Source organism: Sceloporus occidentalis, unplaced genomic scaffold (genome assembly GCF_023333645.1).
Source record: "Sceloporus occidentalis isolate IW3139 unplaced genomic scaffold, rSceOcc1.0.p SCAF_1, whole genome shotgun sequence".
Lineage (NCBI taxonomy): Eukaryota > Metazoa > Chordata > Lepidosauria > Squamata > Phrynosomatidae > Sceloporus > Sceloporus occidentalis.
Window position 1 is genome coordinate 100,284,042 of NW_028316981.1, and position 20,947 is coordinate 100,304,988.

At 42.3% G+C, this 20,947-nt stretch overlaps 1 protein-coding gene across 5 annotated transcripts in view; it reads right to left on the reverse strand.

Annotated features, from left to right (window-relative positions):
• ACSL6 (acyl-CoA synthetase long chain family member 6) overlaps positions 1 to 20,947 on the reverse strand; it is a 133,469-nt gene that overhangs the window by 35,442 nt on the left and 77,080 nt on the right. For all 5 annotated transcript variants that reach the window (XM_089530605.1, XM_089530596.1, XM_089530624.1 and 2 more), the window contains exons 4-10: positions 16,293 to 16,357; positions 15,479 to 15,580; positions 15,289 to 15,388; positions 9,573 to 9,751; positions 9,081 to 9,113; positions 8,004 to 8,055; positions 1,689 to 1,762 (exon numbers count right to left, since the gene is read on the reverse strand). In XM_089530605.1, coding sequence (XP_089386731.1) covers positions 1,689 to 1,762; positions 8,004 to 8,055; positions 9,081 to 9,113; positions 9,573 to 9,751; positions 15,289 to 15,388; positions 15,479 to 15,580; positions 16,293 to 16,357 — 605 coding nt within the window. The remainder of the gene's footprint in view (positions 1 to 1,688; positions 1,763 to 8,003; positions 8,056 to 9,080; positions 9,114 to 9,572; positions 9,752 to 15,288; positions 15,389 to 15,478; positions 15,581 to 16,292; positions 16,358 to 20,947) is intronic.

Below are 20,947 nucleotides of genomic sequence, written 5' to 3' on the forward strand. Positions count from 1 at the left end.
TTTCTCTGGATTCAGCTTGAGTCGGTTTTCCCTCATCCAGCCCATTACTGACTCTAGACAGGCCACGAGAGGAGAGACGCCATCCCCAGTCACTGCATCAGTCGGAGACATAGAGAAAATAATTTGGGTGTCATCAGCGTACTGATAACCCCGCGCCCCATGTCTCCGGATGATCTCTCCCAGCGGTTTCATGTAAATGTTAAATAGCATGGGAGACAGAATGGCCCCTTGAGGGACCCCGGTTATAAGGGGTCTCTCGTCGGAACACGATTGCTTTCTACTTTCTAAAACTATTTTAACATTGGGTTGGATCTAGGCTTAGGCAGTGGTATCACTAAGGTTGGTGTCACCCAGTGTGGTAACTCATGGTATCACCCCCCATGACCTCCTCCCAAACCACATCATACAGAATCCTTAGTGATGCTTTTTGTACTAATATTACTCATAAATCTCAATTCTCATATATTACTGAATGTAATGGTAATAGCTGTGACATAAACAACCAGCAAAATTAAAATTGTAATTTTAAATGTCAATAATATGTGCACAGCCTAAATGTATTTACATGTACATATCCATGTGGTTAGAATGAAAGTTTAGTAAAATGTGATTTTTTAAAAAGATTTTTTTTAAAAAAAGATTTTTTAAAATTAAAATTTAATATTTTTTTAAAAAATAAAATTTAAATTAATTTAAAAACCGTGGGCCTCTCCTTTATCCTCCTACGGAGACTCACCACACTGTCTCACCAGCATTTTAAAGAGATGCAGGCCAATGCCATATCCTGTTTCTGCCAAAAACAGATGTTTAGGGAGCAGTGGTGCCACCCCACCTTAGGATGTCACCTTATGTGGCTCACACCTCGTAGGCTTAGGCATGCTTCAAGTAGATCCAACGAAACTTAGGCTGGCCATTACCTAGGATAGTCATTACAGTATTGTCTTCCTCTTATAGCGGAATAGAACATATTTGAAATCTTGAATTCCTTTATGTGTTAAGAAAAATAAAATCTTAGCTTAGCTTACTGACCATCATAAGATAGCCTTATATTAAAGTTATATGTATATTTTAATGGTTTAATATTTTTAACTTGTTATAGTAATGTGGCATTTTTAATTATGTTTTTAAAATGTACGATTTTTAAAATATCTTTTGTGAGTCATGATTCACAAAAGAAAGGTGACATATTAAGAAAATAAATAAAAAGATTAGATGAATTACTCTGATTCATCTGGAGGCTTTTCTATAGTCTATATAAAAAGCTCAATGCCACTGACTGATAATGACAGCCAAAGCAACAATAGATTCAGTGGGGGCAAAGCAGGACCTTCAAGGAGACAGTTTTATATGCTATAGGTCAGGGATGCATACATTCCAAGGGTCAGAGGGCCATTTTACCACTCCAGACCTTCAGCCTGATGCATTAGCATGTTCAGTGGTAAGTAAAGTGACATTTCAGGCAACTATAACTCATTTTCAGTCACTTTCCAAATGCCTTTGCTACTGTTGATTTTGTTGTTTCCAGGTACACCCCCTCCCCAAATAGGCCCTCTGCAGACTTGTTCCAGCCATCATGGGCTATATGATTCCCATTCCTGTTACAGGTGGTTTCCACATCAAAATAATGTATTCAATTCTTTCTGCTGCTAATTTTGCTGATCAAATAGATAAACAGAATAAATTATTACCTCTGTCACTTTCAAAAAACCTGAAAAATCAGCAACCACATTCCCATGTGTCAGCATTGCACCTTTAGGGTTACCTGGAGATTGAAGAAGAAAGTATGTATCAAGAGACCAATTAAGAGCTTCTGATGCCATGTCAATGGAAGCACCCTTCAATTTCTTTTTCTGCAGTATAGCATTAAGGAACCTCAGGAAATATAAAGCCTACCATTGACAGTTGTAATCCCACACAATGCAACTGCAATTAAATCAATTTTTTAAAAATAAATGTATAAATATCCAGTGAATTCTGCCAAAGAAAACTAGTTAGTCAATGCAATCACAACACATTCTCCTCTATGTTCAACATCTGCTCTGAAGGAAGGGGATGTTTGGAATGCGTTGTAAGGTAGGTGAGCAGCTTATAGTCCTGTTGGATGAACAGAAATCTATTCACACAAGAGTGGTTTTAGTTCAGCATTCTGTGGATATCAGTGTCATAATCAAGTTTCTCATTTGAAGGATAGTTATATTTATGCCATAGGAACATGCACGCAGAGAAAACTGGATTCTCTCAGGAAGTTTTTTTTGGTCAGCTACTGTGCAAATTGATTCATGAAAAGGATGGCCATTCACAACAGGGTCTTTAACACTTAGGGGCTAAACACACCGGTCAAAAGGGCTGGCGTCAGGATGGAGTGGGGGTGTGGCATCCGCATGACACAAGCCCTGACTCCACCCCCAAGCCACCATCACGCTGCCCTACCGACTGCATGATGGGTAGCATTATGGCGTTCAGATGACACACATCAAAAGGAGAGCCGGAAAATGCCGTCACTGCGGCGAAGGCATGCTTTTTCTGGCTCCAAAAGGAGCAGCATTTTGGTGCTTCTTTTGGGGCCTGAAAAATGCTGGATCAGGGCCATGGCATGCAGTTGCTGCAGCCCCAATCCAGCGCATAAAGGGTGTGTGTGTGACACCACCTCTTTAGGACCATCTGTTTAGGCCTTTACTTAACTTTAAGTGCTTTCATTAAAAGAATTTCACTAAATGGTAACCTTATCCCAAAACATCTTAGTGTGAAACACAAAAAGCACCTAAAGATGGAAATCACAAAACAAGTATCCCCCATTCTCTATGGCAGGGGTTCCCAACCCAAGCCCAAGCCTAAGAGCTCCATAGAGCACAGGTTGGGAACCGCTGCTCTATGGAATACTTTTCAATCTGATGAATTTGACACAATAAGCCTTTCCTTTGAGGCCTCTCTTTCAAGCATCCATCTACATTTAAACTACACCAACTACACTTAAACAACTTCAAGTATCAACTACCCTTAAAAGCATATATTGAATCTATTTTGCTTGCTTAAAAACACAAACAGCTTTCAAACATTAATTTGTGCTACAGCTTTATAGTAATAGTTTCCACCCAAGGCATTCTACAGAGACAACTCTCACTAAGATCTCGAATGACCTTTTACAGGCCAAGGCTAATGGCCTTTACTCTGTTCTCATCCTTCTTGATTTGTCTGCAGCCTTTGACACCGTTGATCACTGTCTCCTAATTGACATACTCTCTGACCTTGGGTTCTCAGACTCTGTTCTCGACTGGTTTAGATCTTATTTGTCAGATAGAACTTTTGCAGTGGTTGCAGGTGGTCAAACTTCTTCTCCTGTTCCATTATCTGTTGGAGTCCCCCAGGGCTCTGTTCTGGGTCCCCTTCTGTTTTCTCTCTACACACTGTCCTTAGGAAAACTCATTAGCTCTTTTGGCTTTTCCTACCACCTGTATGCCGATGACACCCAGTTATATCTTTCCACCCCTGACCTTTCTCCAAGGCTTGAACAGCAAGTCTCGTCTTGCCTCACAGCTGTCTCGCAGTGGATGCGCCATCGGCGTTTGAAGCTCAACATGTCCAAGACGGAGCTTCTTGTCTTTCCTCCTAAGTCCGCCCTTCAACACTCCTTTTCTGTCTCAGTGGACAACATTTCTATTCAACCAGTCCAGCAAGCCTGCAGTCTTGGTTTTATCGTTGACTCTTCTCTGTCGTGTATCCCTCAGATCCAGACCACAGCCAAGGCTTGTAGATTCTTTTTATACAATATTGCCAAAATCTGACCATATCTCTCCGCCTCTACTGCCAAGATCCTGGTCCATGCCCTAGTGATCTCACGACTGGATTACTGTAACGTCCTCCTGGCTGGGCTTCCTCTTTCTCACCTCCGTCCTTTAATTTCTGTCCAGCATTCAGCTGCATGCATTATCACATCCGCCCACCGCTGTGACCATATCTCTCCTGTGTTGGCATCCCTTCACTGGCTCCCCCTCCCTTTCCGCATTCAGTATAAGCTCCTGCTGTCCACGTTTAAAGCCCTCCATGGGCTGGCCCCTCCTTACTTATCATACCTTCTTTCTCCTCACCTTCCCACTAGGGCCCTCCGCTCTGGTAGTCTGGGTTGGCTGTCCCAGCCCAGGATTTCCTCTGCCCCATCTTGGATTCGCCCCTTTTCACTCGCTGCCCCTCACTCCTGGAACCTTCTTCCCCCGCGAGCAAGAGCCATCACTTCTTTAACCAGCTTCAAAACGGAGTTGAAGACCATCCTGTTCAGGGCAGCGTTCCCAGGCATTGCATAATTGTCACTTGCTATTTGATGTTCTTTTGTTGCCTGTTTTATTGAATCATTTCCTGTATTGCTATGTATTTTATATGTATTATCCTACTAGAGAGGCCCCTTCCCCACCACCACTCCCTTTGTGTCGTGTCTTTTTAGATTGTAAGCCTGAGGGCAGGGAACCGTCCAATTAAAAAGATTGTATGTTCAGCGCTGTGTAAATTTACAGTGCTTTATAAATAAATGTTAATAATAATAATAATAATAATAGCAAGTACATTTCTATACTGCTTATCAGTGAACTAGCACTCCCTAAGTGATTTACAGTATGTAAGCCAACTGCCCCCAAGAAGCTGTGTACTCAGCTTTATATCTAGTGCAAAGCACTGAAGTCCTAACACGTTTTCTAATCTGAACTCTGTCCAGCAGCACAAAGAGTCTTCAATTGTTGTTTGAACTTGTGATTTGTCCAAGAGATATTTTATCCCTAAAGGTAAATTTATGGGTAAATGTTTGGTGAGGAAACATGCAAATACTTAAAATATTTTTTCTCTAATAAAGGACTCTTTCTCCTATAGGGAAGGAATCTAATGTCTAAAAAAATGTGTTGGACTTATGTGTTAGTCCAATAAAGCTATTATCCAAATTTGATTTTAAAATGCACATGAAATGAAATGAAATACCAGCAATGAAATGAAAAGTCACCCAGGTAAAATGAAACAACAGCAGAAATTATAGCAGAGAATAAATCCACTAACTCAGCTGCTTTCTCTTCTCCAAAGGGAGGGGCAACCCAAGAAAACTCCTCCCCACCCAGCATGATAATAATGGAACAGGCAAGGTCAAATGGGAGACATTGATCTTTTCAATGTCTTGGACTAAGTTAAGACCAGAATCATTATGATCATAAGAGGTGATGTGCATGATGACTGTGTATATGACACTGAGACCCAGTTATCTTGAAAAGCTGTCCACTTAAGCATGTAGGAGAAACAATGTTAACATGTCATAAATATAATGTTGCCAATGATTAACAAAAAGTAAAATCATAAACCAGTGAAGGATTACATTCCTTTCCACTTAATGACTGACCCAACCTCACCTAACTTTCAGAAAGTAGCAAGCATCACTCAGCTTCTCTTGTATTTGCATATCCTTATGAAGAAGTAATGGGTATTAATTAACTTCAGTGAACAGCAACTCAACCACTGATGTTCATCTGATCAAGAAGGTGGAGGCAGAGCCAATAAAACATCACCCCAGAACATACTAAGATGTTTAACATTCAAAAATATGTGTTTTGTACAACATATTTTGTTGTAGAGTTCTATACATAAGTGAAGATTGATATCCCTAAGATAGGCAGATAGATTGTTGGGCAGCTGAGTAGATTGGTAGATTGCTGAGTGGCATCTTAAGTATAAAACAAGTGAGGGAACAAATGGGATACCTATCTGTAACCCAACTTAAAAGAAACCAAATAAAAGTCACATAACCACTGGTTGTTGTGAAACTGTGCCACCATTTATTCATTTATTTGTTCGTTTTCCGTTATGGGATCCAAAGTGGCTTAGTAGGACTCAAAATCTTTATGAAGTCTGCATCTTTTAAGTTGTCCATGCAAGTCTTCTGATCTGTGGGGTGTGGAAACATGTGGTGCAGAATATCCTAGTGTCACCTCAATGCTCCTGACATTGCTTCATGTTACTGGCTCCTTTCTATTAATGAATAAAGTAGAAGAGCTCAGAAAAATTACTTTTGGGGGGCACTCTGGCTAGAAGATTCTGACTGGCAATTGTAGTACAAAAATGTAACTGTTCCAAACTTTGAAAAAAAGAACCTCACTGGTGTGATTAGAGAATGGCAATATAATAGCCAAAGCATCTATGGCAGGACACCGACCCATTTCACAAATGCATGTGCTTTGCTGCAACCAGTGGAGAAGGAAATGTTAATTACATTTCTTTTACTGTCTTTGGTCCCATTCTCTTCATAGCCACGAGAGCATAGCCTGACTTTTCTGTATGTACAGTGGGCCCTTGGTATACGCGGGGGATCCGTTCCGGACCCCCCCTGCGTATACCAAAATCCGCGTATGCTCAAGTCCCATTTGTCCCAAAGGCGGCGAGCATGCACGCGCGCCGCCATTGGGACAAAAGTTCCTTCTCCTTCCTCGCTTTCCTCCTCCCTTCCCTCCCTGCTTCCCTCCCTTCCCTTCCCCTTACTTACCTTTACACTCTCGGTGCAGTGGTTTGGCCTCCGCTGCTGCCGCCGCTGCGGGGAAAGCCGGGTGGCAGCGGCGGAGGCCAAGCCTCGGCTTCCTCGCCGCCGTCATGAAAGGGCGCAATGGCGGTGCTGGAGGCCTCTTTCCCACAGCGGCGGCGAGGAAGCAGGGCTGCCACGCCAGAGGCCTTCAAGGCCGCCCGCGCCGGCTTCCGGCCTCCTCCATGCCTCCGCCACTGTGGAAGGGCCGGATACCGGTGCTGGAGGCCAAGAGGGCCCCAGCACCGACACTCGCCCCTTCCACGACGCTGAGGAAGCTGGGTGATGGTGCCGGAGGCCTTGAAGGCCTCTGGCACTGCTGCCCTCCGCACCTACTCTTCCCCACCTCCACGCCTTTTTTTAAGAGGAGGCGCGGAGGGCAGCAGTGCCAGAGACCTTCAAGGCCTCCGGCACCGTCACCTGGCCTCCTCAGTGCTGCGGAAGGGGCGGGTGTCGGTGCTGGGGCCCTCTTGGCCTCCAGCACTGGTATCCGGCCCTTCCGCAGCGGCGGAGGCATGGAGGAGGCCAGATGCCGGCGCGGGAGGTCTTGAAGGCCTCTGGCACGGCAGCCCTGCTTCCTTGCCGCTGCTGTGGGAAAGACCCGGTGGTGGTGCTGTTGGGGGCCAAGAGGCCTCCAGCACCGCCATCGCGCCCTTTCACGGCGGTGGTGAGGAAGCCGAGGCTTGACCACTGCCGCCACTGCCACCTGGCTTCCCCCGCAGCAGTGGCGGCGGAGGCCAAGCCGCTGCGCTGAGAGTGTAAAGGTAAGTAAGGGGAAGGGAAGGGAGGGAGGCAGGGAGGAGGGAAGTGAGGGAGAAGGAAATTGTCCCCAATTGCGGTACGCGTGCACGCACGCCGCCATTGGGGACAATTTCCCGATTTGCCATCTGCGGATGGCAAATCCGCGTATAAGGAGGGCCAACTGTACTAACCCTCCCTTAAGATCACTTTAAGCAAACACTCTAACACTCAAACACTCCAGAGACTAGAACACAGAACAATGGATGCAAGCTACAGGACAAGAGATTCCACCTCAACATTAGGAGGAACTTCCTGTCAGTAAGAGCTGTTTGAAAGTGGAAGATACTCCCTCAGACTGTAGTGGAGTCTCCTTCTTTGGAGGTCTTTAAACAGAGGTTGGTTGGCCATCTGTCGGGAATGCTTTGATTGTGAGTTCCTGCATGGCAGAATGGGGTTGGACTGGATGGCCCTTGTGGTGTTTTCCAACTCTATAATTCTACATGTTTAATTGTTTTGAATTTTATTGCCATTTTAAATATTTTATCTGTGAGCTGCCTTGGGTCCCTCCGGGGAGAAAGGTGGCATATAAATTAAATAAATAAATAATAAACAAACATATATTCAATATAAATTCATACATTATTTTAATGTTTTTTAAATTATTTTCTCTTAAATGTCTTAATTATGAAGGTCATGACAAACATTAAGAAGACATAAAGATTACCTGTAGTGCCACTAGTAAAGCATACAATCGATAAATCGTCTGGTCGAGGTGGCTAGAAAATAATAAGAAAAATGAATATCTTATCCCATTTGTCCATCAGACTCATTTGATTTTAACAGATAAACCTGCCTTTCAGTATTGTTTGACCAAAAAATAGTACACTTTGTCTATCTCTGAAGGTCGTCCTTTTCCACTGAATGTGCAACCTGGGGGGGGGGGGGCATGAAAAACTAAAGGAGGAAGGCAGCACCTGCCTCGCCAGCCATATCAGCCAAATCAACCCTGGGGATCAATGTGGTGACAGAAGGTGCAGCCAGATCACCGTTATATTTGTATGTACACTTCCTTGGACTAAATCACACTAACTATAGGGAATCCTGGTGGAGCATTGGTTCAATGCACACTAACTATAGGGAATCCTGGTGGTGCAGTGGTTCAATGCCAGTACTGCAACCACAAGGTTGTGAGTTAGATCCCAGAGCTCCAAGATTGAGTCTTCTATCCTTTCGTAAGTCAGCAAAACGAGTACCCAGCTTGTTGGGGGCAATTGGCTTACACATTATAAACCACTTAGGACTGTTAGTTCATTGATAAGAAGTATAGAAATGTACTTGCTATTGCTATATATTGGGACATACTTCTGTGTAAAGAAGCACAGATTGTACTGTTAGTTTGTGACTGTTGTGTGCTTTCAAGTCATTTCCATCTTATGGCTACCCTTATGGCTACCCTATCATGACTTGAAGGCAAACAACAGATTCAAAAAAATTAAAAACGGAGGGGGTGAGAGAAACCTAGGTACACAGAAGTTCTTATATGCACTATGCTGAACGATGACTACTTGTCTCACTCACAAGGAACGTGTATAGGAAACTTTAAAAATGCCGATTTTCTAAAGTATGATGCTATCCCTTCACTTCCATTAAAACAAATAACACACACACAAAGATGCACAGTCAACTGCAGCTCTCATTAATTTCATGGAGACTCAAGCAGAAAAAGTTAATGGGGAAATTTGTCTGCTGTTTATGAGCAAAAATTATGGGATAGCAAAACAAGAGGTTATATTTTACTTACAACAGGAGCATGCCAGCATTCTCGACCACAGTCCTGAAACAAGTTAATAAAAAATAACAAATTAATACTGGTGAATTAGAATTTCTCTACTACATATGGCATAGTTCCCTTGCATGAGTCATGATGAACTATCCTTTTTTCAGGTCCTTTTCTTTATTCTACCTGTTTTTTAATTCCTTTTTGCTTATATCCTGCAACATGAGACAAGAACAAATAAAAACTATAAAGTAATTTTCCACTGAAAAGTTTATAAATCAGTATTATTATATTTTATTATTATTATGGTGGATATATTTGATTGAGTATCACTGGTCTAATGGAAGAACTTACATTTAATAATATATGTGTTAGTTTTCATTTTCCTTGAGGGCAGGGAGAGAAAATACAGCAAAAAATAAAATAAAAATCAATTTGTTCTTCATCTTTACCAGCCGTTGTTTAATATGAGATATAATAAATAAAGCAATGCAAAAAAAAAAAAAAAAGCCTCACCTCTACTTCCTGCATAGCTTGGATTTGGACTCCACACTTTTCTCCTCTTTCTTTAAGGTCCTTCTCAAATGGGTCCATCAAAATAATGAATTTCAAGCCTGGGGTTTCTTTTTTCTCTACATGGTCTAATAAGACTCTGGCTTTTTCAGGCTTGTCACAAACTACTATAGCAATATCAGCTGAACAAAATAAAAAAAAATGTTTTAGACAATTGCACTGCAATACTGGCAGATTTTTCTTCAAAAAAACACAACAAGCACTTCACTAACTATTGTGTGACAATAACACAAGGAGATACTGGCCACAGTGGCACATGGTGTCCACTGTGACTTGTGGGATAGAGGTTAGGACAGCTAATAGTAGGGAGACCCAGTAGCTAATGACAGGCAGAGAGACTATGTACTGCAGTGGCTTGAGTGTTGGATTATGACTCCGGAGAATGGAGTTCAAATCTCCACTTGGGCATGGAAACCCACCTGGCAAGTTACACATTCTCAGCCTCACAGTTGATAATGAGCACACGTACATAAAACAAAAGTGTGGCACATGCCTATTGCAACAGCAGAAACAAAGCCTACTCAACAACCTGAATAGACTTGAAAGCTGGGCCAAAGTTAACAAAATGAAATTCAACACGGAGAAATGTAAGGTATTGCACTCAGGGCAGAAAAATAAAATGCACAGACATAGGATGGGGGACACCTGGCTGAATGAGACTACATGTGAAAGGGATCTTGGAGTCCAAGTAGACCACAAGTTGAACATGAGTCAACAGTGCGATGCGGCAGCTAAAAAGGCCAATGTGATTTTAGGCTGCATCAATAAAAGTATAGTGTCTAGATCAAGAGAAGTAATAGTGCCACTGTATTCTGCTTTGTTCAGGCCCCACCTGGAATATTGTGTCCAGTTCTGGGCACCACAATTTTAAAAGGACATTGAGAAACTGGAGTGTGTCCACAAGAGGGTGACTAAAATGGTGAAGGGTCTGGAAACCATGCCCTATGAGGAATGACTTAGGGAGCTGGGGATGTTTAGCCTGGAGAAAAGAAGGTTAAGGAGGTGATATGATAGCCCTGTTTAAATATTTGAAGGGATGTCATATTGAGGAGGGAGCAAGCTTGTTTTCTGCTGCTCCAGAGTTCAGGACCCGGAACAATGGATGCAAGCTGCAGGAAAAGAGATTCCACCTCAACATTAGGAGGAACATCCTGACAATAAGGGCTGTCCGACAGTGGAACAAACTCCCTCGGAGTGTAGTGGAATCTCCTTCCTTGGAGGTCTTTAAGCAGAGGCTGGATGGCCATCTGTTGGGGATGCTTTGATTTGGATTTCCTGCATGGCAGGGGGTTGGACTGGATGGCCCTCATGGTCTCTTCCAACTCTATGATTCTATGATTTATGGAGTGTACACCTGGAAGAATGTTGACAAGTTATAGGGAGGCCAATGTGTACTGGTATAAGACCTACACTTTTCAGTAGAGGTCTATGTTGTTAATACACTACACACAAGATGGAACTGTGTCCATCTGTACAAAAAAGTCAACCTGTATTGTGCGTCCTCTGCCCCACCATCATCCACTTTTCCTGAAACTGACAGTTTTCCACTTTTGTATTTACAGCTTCTGCTACCCTGCTAAACTGAGTTCATTAGGCATTTTGAGCCTCTATCATTACCCAGAGAGAATCACAGCATGGTAAAATGTCAACGACTACCCACTGGTTATATTGTATAAGGCTCTCCAGGCCTGTCTTTCTCACTCCTCCCCTCTTTCCAATAACAGCAACAGCAACAACATTCTAGTGAGAGTACCCTTTTAGTTCTGGCAGTTTCTTTATAGGAAGCCCTATTTTTCTAAGACAAATGTCCCAACATAATTCATTTTATTTAGGACCATGTTGTTCTTCTTGTCATTTCTGTCTTCGTCATTTCTGACCAATGGTGAACTTAAGGTTTGGAGTTTGCCTTGCCCTCCTCTGAGGCTGAGAGAATGTGACTCGCCTAAGGTCACCCAGTGGCTTTCCATGCCCAAGTGGAGATTTGAACCCTGGTCTCCCAGAGTCCTCCAATGCTCAAACTACTACATCATGCTGGCTCTCAATAATAAATCAACCAGAAGGTGCCATGTACTCACTGTGACCATTGGAGTATCTAATCTATTCTGACAGACAGCAGCACTCTAAGATATCACACAGCAGGTTATGGCTTTCACAACCCACTATCTAATCCCTTTTAGCTAGAGAGGCCAGTAAGTGAACATCGGATCTTATCAAAGCTCATACCATGTTGTTGCAAGACAAAAATGCCTCACAGATACTCCAACAGGACTAGTTAATGGAAGGCAATGTGTTGACCAAAAAGGTATTTATCAGCCATTCCATCCAGAAAACTTATTGGAATCCAGAAAGAGGACATTGTGTGGAAGAGGTGGGGGAAGGAGTAGGTTTTATGTCTCTACAGTGTTGCTGCTCCAAAAAAGTCAGAGACATCAAAGGAAGAAAGAAGAGAGGTGACATAAAATAGCAGCTGAATATGAAAGCAAAGTAAGGGCCAAAAGACACTGCAGAAATAATCCAGTTTGAGACTGCTTTAACTGCCCTGGCTCTGTGCTAGGGAATCTTATTGTGCCACTAGAGCTCTCTGACAGAGATGGCTAAATGTTTCACAAAATGTCAGTTCCCAGAATTCCCTAGCATTGAGCCAGAGCAGTTAAAACTGTTTCAAACTGGATTATTTCTGCAGTGTCTTTTGGACCTAAGAGAGCTCTAATCCTAAACCTATGGGTGCAAGGAATCCCTACTGAGTAAGCAAAAAACATCTAAGGCTGACCTGCACAACTTGGCAGTAGGAAGGGGCCAAAATTAAAATAGGTTAACTTCTTCGAGCCACAGATAGGTTTTAATTAAATATTAATTAATAATTAATAATATTCTTAATACTAATTCTGTCCTCCTCCTCCTCTGACTGGCCTTTTCCTCAAAAGAAAGCTGAGCAGCGGAGGAGCATTGAAAGTGTCATTCTCCACCCGGCCTTCTCCTCAGCAGAAAGCCTAACACTGGAGGAACCTTGTAGCCCATCTTCCCCCGCCGCCACCACCCAGCCTCCTCCTCAGAAGAAAGCCAAGTAGTCGAGGAGCCTTGCTCGGCAAGCATCTGCCCAAACTCCTCTGGTACCTGGTCTTTTCCTCAGGAGAAGGCCAAGCAGCAGAGGAGCCTTGAAGTCATTCCACATCCTTGTGAGCCACCTGAAATCTTTTGACGGGCCACATGTGGGCCCTGGGCCAAATGTTGTGCAGGCCTGATCTAAGGGATTAAGCAGAGATGCAGGATAGCAAGGGTAGCCATGCTACCCTGCCTAGGGTTCTGACCTGGGTCAGTCCCCAGACTGGTGGTGCAGCAATGGACAGGTGTTTACGTCCCTACCTGCCATCAGTCCATGGATTCATTACCTCCGTGTTCCCCATACCTGCCTCCGCCATTCTGCCAAGGGTCTTTGCAGAAGACTCCCATTGCAGCCCAAAAGAGTGGAAATGGGGCACCTAGCTACACCCATGTGGCTGGGTGCCTCATCTGACATCATAAAACGCAACAGGGGTTTTCAGTGGAGATATGGTGGTGGAGGCAGGTATGGGGCATGCAGGGGCACAATATTGCAGGCTGTTGCCAGGGAGTTTTCATGTTTGACTCGTGCTGAGGCCCCTTTCAGCCAGGATCGGTCCAGAATCATCAGATCTGCATCCAGACTGGTTGATCCTGGCCTGGGGCTAATGGCCTGTGTCTTAGATACAGGATGACAGGAGGCTTGGGGGAGCTTGGGCATTTTGGCCCATTCATAGAGGCCCTAGGTATGGCTAGCCAAAATCAATTTTGTTGCTGGGGTAGAACAAATGTGCTCTGCTCCCAGACCTGCCATGGCCAGCAAATTATTTGGCTGCTGATTGGGCAATGATTAGAAAAATCATAAAACAACAAAAATCATCATTTGAGCTGCATTTTCCTTCTATCCACCCCTCCCACCCCCGCCGCACCAAATCTGCTGCCTTAGTCACTTTCTTCATCCTGCCCAACAGTAGAGCCAACACTGAAATTACATTGCTTGGCTTGCTTCCCATCCTATGCCAATGTATCCAATGGACAGTTCCCTCAAACTATATAGGAAGACAACCAGCAGTTATAGAGGAAAAGCCTCACTTCCTTGCTGCAAATTAAGCCTGCCATCATCTCCCACCACTTTCTTCTCTTCTCTTTCCCTTTTTTTTGCTAGAATTTTATGGCAAAGTAAGACCTAAAAGGCCCTATTGCTACCACAAATTGACAAGTGGGGTGGGAGGGAATCATAACTCCCAAAAAAGCAGCTACATAACATGCTTACAAAAACCACCAAATGGGAAATAATATTTGATTCTTCAATATTCTATCGCTCATTAAGAATAACTTCCAAGTCACCACAATTTCCCCAATAGCCATTTCTACATTTTCACCAGACTCCTTTAGATTTTCTATATTCCTTACTGCTGCTGGTTGCTAAGCAGGACAGAGACCTGTTCAGTTGGAGTCCCCACCTGTCCTCTGCAAGTAGTGTTGTTAGGATTAATACAATCCAGATATTCAGTCCACCCTTTCCTAAAGTTTAGCTGAATGAACAGGAGGGGTACCCTTAAACAAGAATCCAGCTGTGGCTGGTGAAAGAAGAAAACAAAGCTAGTTTTTCCTTTGCCATACCATCCTTCACACTACACAATTATAACATTATGATCCCACTTTGATTGCCATGACTTCATCCTGTGGAATCATGGAGTTCCAGAGGTCCTGAAAGTTTCTGCCTGAGAGTTATAATTTCCTCTAAAGTGAAAATCCCAGGATCCTGTGAGATGTTGCCATGGCAGTTAAAGTGGAATCATAGCGATATTATTTGTGAAGTGTGAAAGACTCCCAGAGTGCTGAGCTGAACAAGTGCATCTCCCCAGTAGTCATCTATATTGCCAGTGGATGACTTGAGGAATGATCAAATGTAATCTTGAAACTCCAAAACTCATCACAGAGCTATGGCTAGACTAGTCTATTTAAAGACCACCTTGGGTATCTTCTGAAGTGAATTCTAAGGTAAGAACTTGTTTAGATTAGCTCTTCTTCCCCTCCCAAAATTCTAATTTTCAAATATGAGGGGAAATGTTATTTCAAAAGTCAGGAATAGTACTTGGTAAAGTGTCTTCAAGATAGATAGATAGATAGATAGATAGATAGATAGATAGATAGATAGACAGACAGACAGATACTGGGAATCCACAACCCTGAATCTATAAGACCCGAGGAGAGCTGTTGATGATAGAGTGACTTGGAAGTCTTTCCTGGGGTTGCCATAAATTGAAGCTGACTTGATGGCAGTTAATAACAACAACAAACTCTGTGTCTGTCAAATAACATATGTTATTAAGATTTTGGCTTGACAACTAAACTCTTCTGAGGTTGTTTCATTATCTATATATCATTCTACCAAGTGTGGTAAATGGTCATCTGTAATCACACATTTGATCAAAAATTACTTCTGCAAGATCTTTTCATTTCATCTTCTAAACATTTCTCTAGGCATGGGGTTGAGAAGTGGGCTCTCACTTCTTAAATCATTATGAACAGCCTAAGTGGCTTTTATTTTACATAGGAAAGACAGCATTCTCAGGCACTCTTTACAGAGAAAAAAAATCTATTTATTTATTTTTACCTGTGTTGATAATATAACGAATGGCCCCAGGGCCTAGCGTATCATACAAGGGAACCACAACCATGGAATAGGTATAGCAAGCCAGCTCAGAAATGATCCACTGGAAAGAGATGATAAAAGGTAAATGTTACAGTTTGCAATAAATGTGAAGAAAACTGAAAGTAGGAAGGAAGCTTTTTTTAAGCCTCACCTCTGGTCGATTTTGTGCAAAGACCCCAATAAACTGAGTTGCTGATGGCTTGCATCCCTTTCGGAGTAAGCCTGATCCCAATGCTTCTGCTCTCTCAGCAACCTAAAAGAGATAAATTAAAAGTATTAATTTTAAAAGAATTAACACAAATACATTCCCTATATTATTCAGATATAAATCTAAATTTGCTCAACACTTAACAGGGAGCAATAGCCTTGTCTTCTATACTGTTCCCTTCTTCTCCTATTCTGCCTATGAGAGGAGAATTCCAAACTTTTCCCCCTCTCCCTCTCCAAATTTAATATGAATACCAGTTGATTATGGAATCACATGCTCCCCTATTCTCATTTGTGAGAGAAGATGTAAACAGATGCAGTTCAAAAATGCATCTAGCTATCTCTACTGGCAAGAATCAATAATGACTCAGTAAAAGTTATGACAGTTTTGGTCCCTACTCCTCCTGGCAGTAGGGAAATAGACCCTCCTTTCCATCCCAGCTGTTCTTCTGTAATACTAGTAGAGGATGGCAGACAAAACTTTATGTGCAAGAAGCAGGACTGTAATATAAAACAAGTGGATTGATGCAGATTTGCCCAATTTGTACAATACAGAGTGAAGAATGTGGTTTTGAGAAGTTAGTTTTTGGACTACAACTCCCAGAATCTCTACATCAGTGGTCCTGTTGGCTGGGGGATTTCTGAGATTATAGTCCCAAAAGTACTTTTTCTGATTTCTGAGCCTTAGCCTGCCAGACATATTAAATTGCAATGCCCTATGCTTGGGTTTTATTAGGGGGGAACCTCATAAACCTCACCTCTTTATACGACAGCCACTGGTAAGGCTGTTTGGGTTTCCTGAATCCTAAGCAAGGTCCATTTTCTAAAGAAAAACAGATGACATGAACTGTAAATTTAGCAATCCTTTTCCAAAACCCGCTCAGCAATGCATTTCCTGGTACCCCGAATGCTCTTCAGCCGGACTTAAAAATAAAACATTGTTATTATCAAGGTCAGGGTTCAGTGTTGGCAATCTACAAGCTCATCCAGAAGATCATGAAATGCAAGGCAGGCTATCTTGCCTAATGGCACGTTGCACTCTCCAAGTTCCCTCAAAGACCATCTGGAGCTTCTCCCTTTTAAATCAGAATTTGACTGTGACATTCAGCAGATCAAAAGAGGGAAAAGAGTGTTGGGAGGGAGGCACAATTTACAATTAAGAGTGATTTATTTTAGCATGAGCTTTCATAGATATCAGACCATTTTTTCAGATGCTCTGATGCCATGATATTAAAGCCATAGGCATTTACGCACCGTTAACAGTTGTAAGAGTGTGATAAAAACATAATAGGATACAGAAAGTTTGCAAATGGTGACCTTGGCCATAAATCTTCAAAAGAGACATGTGGGGTGACACACAATTAAGTAGACTGCCTGCATTATTAACAGACCTCTAAAATACTATGGCTTTACCATCCAACAAGCACTTCAAATCTAAATGGATCCCATATTGGGAGAAAGGTAGGATATAAATACAGTACAATAATATAAAAATATCCCCACCCCCACTGATTTGGTTTCTCTTAGTTCTCAGTCTCTCCCTCCCTCCCTCCCTCCCTCCCTCCCTCTCATACAGACAATATGAGCAGCAGTCTCAGTACCAGCTAGCAGAGGGAAGACCCAAGCACTGAAGGAAGAGGGGGACACCACAGTAACAGCAGTATTCCAGCACACAACAGGAAGGGGGTACAGGGTCATGGCAGTGAGCATGACCAATATCACCATGGCGTCTTTCTATTTCCTATAGGGCAGGGACATAAGACAATACAGCCATCCCGTCTCCATGCCTCCTGCTTCTGAGGTGGGGGGAGAAGTATAAGCTGTTTACCTTGTCAAGAATGCTGCTGATACCTTTTTTTTTGGAGGGAATGTAGGTAACGCTGCTGCTGCCACATCCTCCTCCAATTACTACAGTGTAGGATGGGTGCATGAGAGGGCATCACACAATTGCTTCCCATTTCTGGCACAGGGGAGCTTGGACTATCTCTCCACAGTTCATCCTCTCAAATATAAGAGTTGCTTGAACCAGTGTGCAAGAATGTACAAAATCAATCAAAACCTGCAACTTCTGCTGTGGCTCTCCAGGAGGTTTCATTGGGTAGGAATGGATTACCCCGCAGAGGCAGTTTCAGTTCTAGCTGACAAATACAAAGACCTAACCAAATGATTCCAAACTTTGGTTCTTCCACTCTACCATCATTCCAAGCTAGTAAAAATGAATGCTGAGGAAAGACATGAGCAGCAGTATAGCAACATCTGAGGCCCCCAAATTGAGAACAATTCCTCTGATATTTATACTCTTTGGTTATGTCAGATGACTGATTCATATGATACTCTCCAGCAACAGGTCTCTCCAAGTGTAACCCAAAAGGGGGCGTTTTAGGGGGGATGGCATTTACTGATCCTTTCCTTCTCTTCACTACTTTCTTTTGGCACAACATACATTCCTTGAACCAGACTACTAAAGCATCATCTGTCTGTGGATCCTTGGCTTTACTTCAGAGGACTGCTTAAAAACAAGATGGAATTTTAATTCTGTAGACTGACCAGCAGTGGCTTGGAACTGTTTGGCTATACCATGTTACAGCTTGCTCAAACAAACAAGCAGGATAAGAATCAATGAAAAGTAGAGCAACAGTCTTCCCAGTTCCAAGGGAAATAAACATGAAAAGGAGGACAATTTTGTACAGCATGGAACTGACAGTAACAAAGTCATTATATTAATTTGTCTTTGTCCCAGTTGCAAACTGGACCAATTAAAACAAGTTGCAACACAGGTCAGCAACATGGTGCCCTTGAGACATTTTATACTGCAGCTCCTGTATATCATGCTGACCGTGGCCTATGTAGATGGAGTTCAAAGGCACCAGGTTGCCTATGCTGTGATTATCTCAGTCATATCTAAGGGTGCCTCCTTGTGCAAACATGTCAGAAATACCTCAGGGATATAATTCTAGAAACATCTTACTCAAGGCAAAGCTGCTTGACCTAAATGACACTGCACAGAATTTTCAATAAGAGCAAGCAGCTCTTGCAATAATATCAAGCAAATAATACATATAAAACCTGTATGAAGCACTTTGGTGGCCAAAAACTTATAGATCTATGCTTTTTAAGATTGGAGGTAACTGATGAAACAGGCTTATCTGATCTCCCCTTTTATCTCTGTTTTGTTGTTCATGCATGTTCAGTAAGGGATTTCTGGAGGCAGCTGATATTTTACCTTGTTGTAGGCAGATACATATGATTATGATTGGCTAAAGCAACATCTCACTCTTTCCAGCTCAAGCTTTGTTTCTTGAATTGTTCACTACAGACACACTTCTGCAATGTGACACCAAAGACCTATTTCACCAGTTCTCCTTCACTATCCTCTCAATGAAGCCGTTGTTAAAAACTTCCAACTAGACAGAGGGTGAGGAGGTAGAGTGGTTGGATAGAGTAAAAAGCCTTTGTAAAAAGAAAAAGTTTCACTGGCAGAGGCTTTGTTAACTGAGGTATGCCTGTATTTAGTTTTAGCATATAGCATACATTGGCTTGTATAATTTTACTTTCTTATTTTCTTCTTATGCCTGCCACAAGAATAAAGGGCCAGAACTGAGTATTCTGTGCCACATCATAGAAAGATGAGTATCAATAAGATGCCAAGCCCTATCATTTCTCTATCATGTGCCTTAAACACCAATCTGACATAATTTATTTCTCCCAGTGGCTTCAGTGTGAAGAGTTAAAAAAATTTCTTGGGGAGCTCTGCATGTTTTCTATTTGAAGTCAATTTTTCAATAACTTCTTCAAATTTTGTATGTCTTCTCTTCTAAAGTTGTTAATTTTACATTCATTTGTTCCATTTGCGTAGCAATCTGATCCAGAGATTTCTTTACATCTTTCAGTTCAGACTTAAAATCTTTCTTGAATTATTGAATTCTTAAATCAGATTCCATTTGAGTCATTTCAGCTCTCATCTGCTTTATTTCTTCAAGAATCATATGATTAGCACCCATCATCTTATTACTTTGATCAATAGATATCCTTCTTGCTGCTCGGACACATGTTCCTTTTCCACCTGGCTTAAGTCTAAGCCCTACAGCCATTTCTTACAACTGCCAAAAGGTAAAAAGAATTTTTTTTATTGTAATTAGTCCATTTCACCACTAGATATCATTGTCTTGTTCCAGCTTCATCAAGATATCTTGTATTCCATGCACAATGAATCAGAGGGTAATCTCCTCTATTCACTTCCACTGCCATCTCAAAGTGATATTTTTGCCTTCTCTCAGAAAGGGTGACCATTAAGGCACACAATAAGTTATTTCTCACATTCTACTAGGTTCAACTCTTTCTGTTCACAGTTCTTTCCAAATCAGATAAATTTCTAAATTCGGAGCATTTTGTCAGATCCATGCATTACCTCTAGTTCTCCTGTCTGACCACATGTAAATAGATAATAATGCTCATCCATACTGTCAGCACCTATAACTGTGCAAGGTGCTAAAAAATAATGCAGGGGCTGTACAAATACTTTCCTGGCCAGATCGGGGCTGTGGCAACCTCACACCACAGCCCTGATCTGGCCTCTGGAGGGTGCAAAAAGGAGTCACAAAAAGTCGCTCCTTTTTGTGCCCTCCTAAGGGCGCCACTGCATCTGGATGCAGTGCCAAAGTCATCTGGAACAGAGCATGGCATCATGACGCCTTGGGGGCGGAGTCAAAGTGTACAGCGTCAGGATGCTGTGCCCTGACTCCGCCCACTGACCGGCTCAAAGTGCCAGTCTGTACAGGGCCTCAGTCTCCAAGTTATACAGAAGCTTACTAGAGTATTTACAGCACAATATGCTGTATCTATCCAACTATTCAACCAGTCATTCATTAACAGCACCCCACACAGAACATAGGTCACACCCATATTTGTACACTTTGTCCATGACATGATAATCTCACACAGGTGTCTGCAATAGTCCTCTTGCATCAGTCACTTCTTGTGTCATCCTGGGCATATCCTATCTGGTGAGATTGATGACACTCCATGTCAGTCACCATGTTGCAACCTTTCATTTGTATTGCATTATCCATCATCCAGCATTCTGTACAGTGAAATTCAATTCCATTTTTACATACACTGACATATTTTAATTTCTGTTTACTGTCCTTTCTTGCTACAATGTATAATTATTATAAAATTGAGGGTGGAAACACTGTCTTCCACTTCACTTCTGAGTTCATTTATATTTGGGGCTGATTTACTCACTATTTCAATCATAGAAGTGATGGTGCTAGAAGTTAAATGTCCACATCACCAAGTAAGTTTCTTTGATTCTTCAGGTTGTCATTAAGGAAGTTAAGAAAGTTGAGTGTGTCATTAAGGTTCTTTTTGGTGATTTGAACACAGTAGGGTGATGGGCTCTATTCAGTTTTCT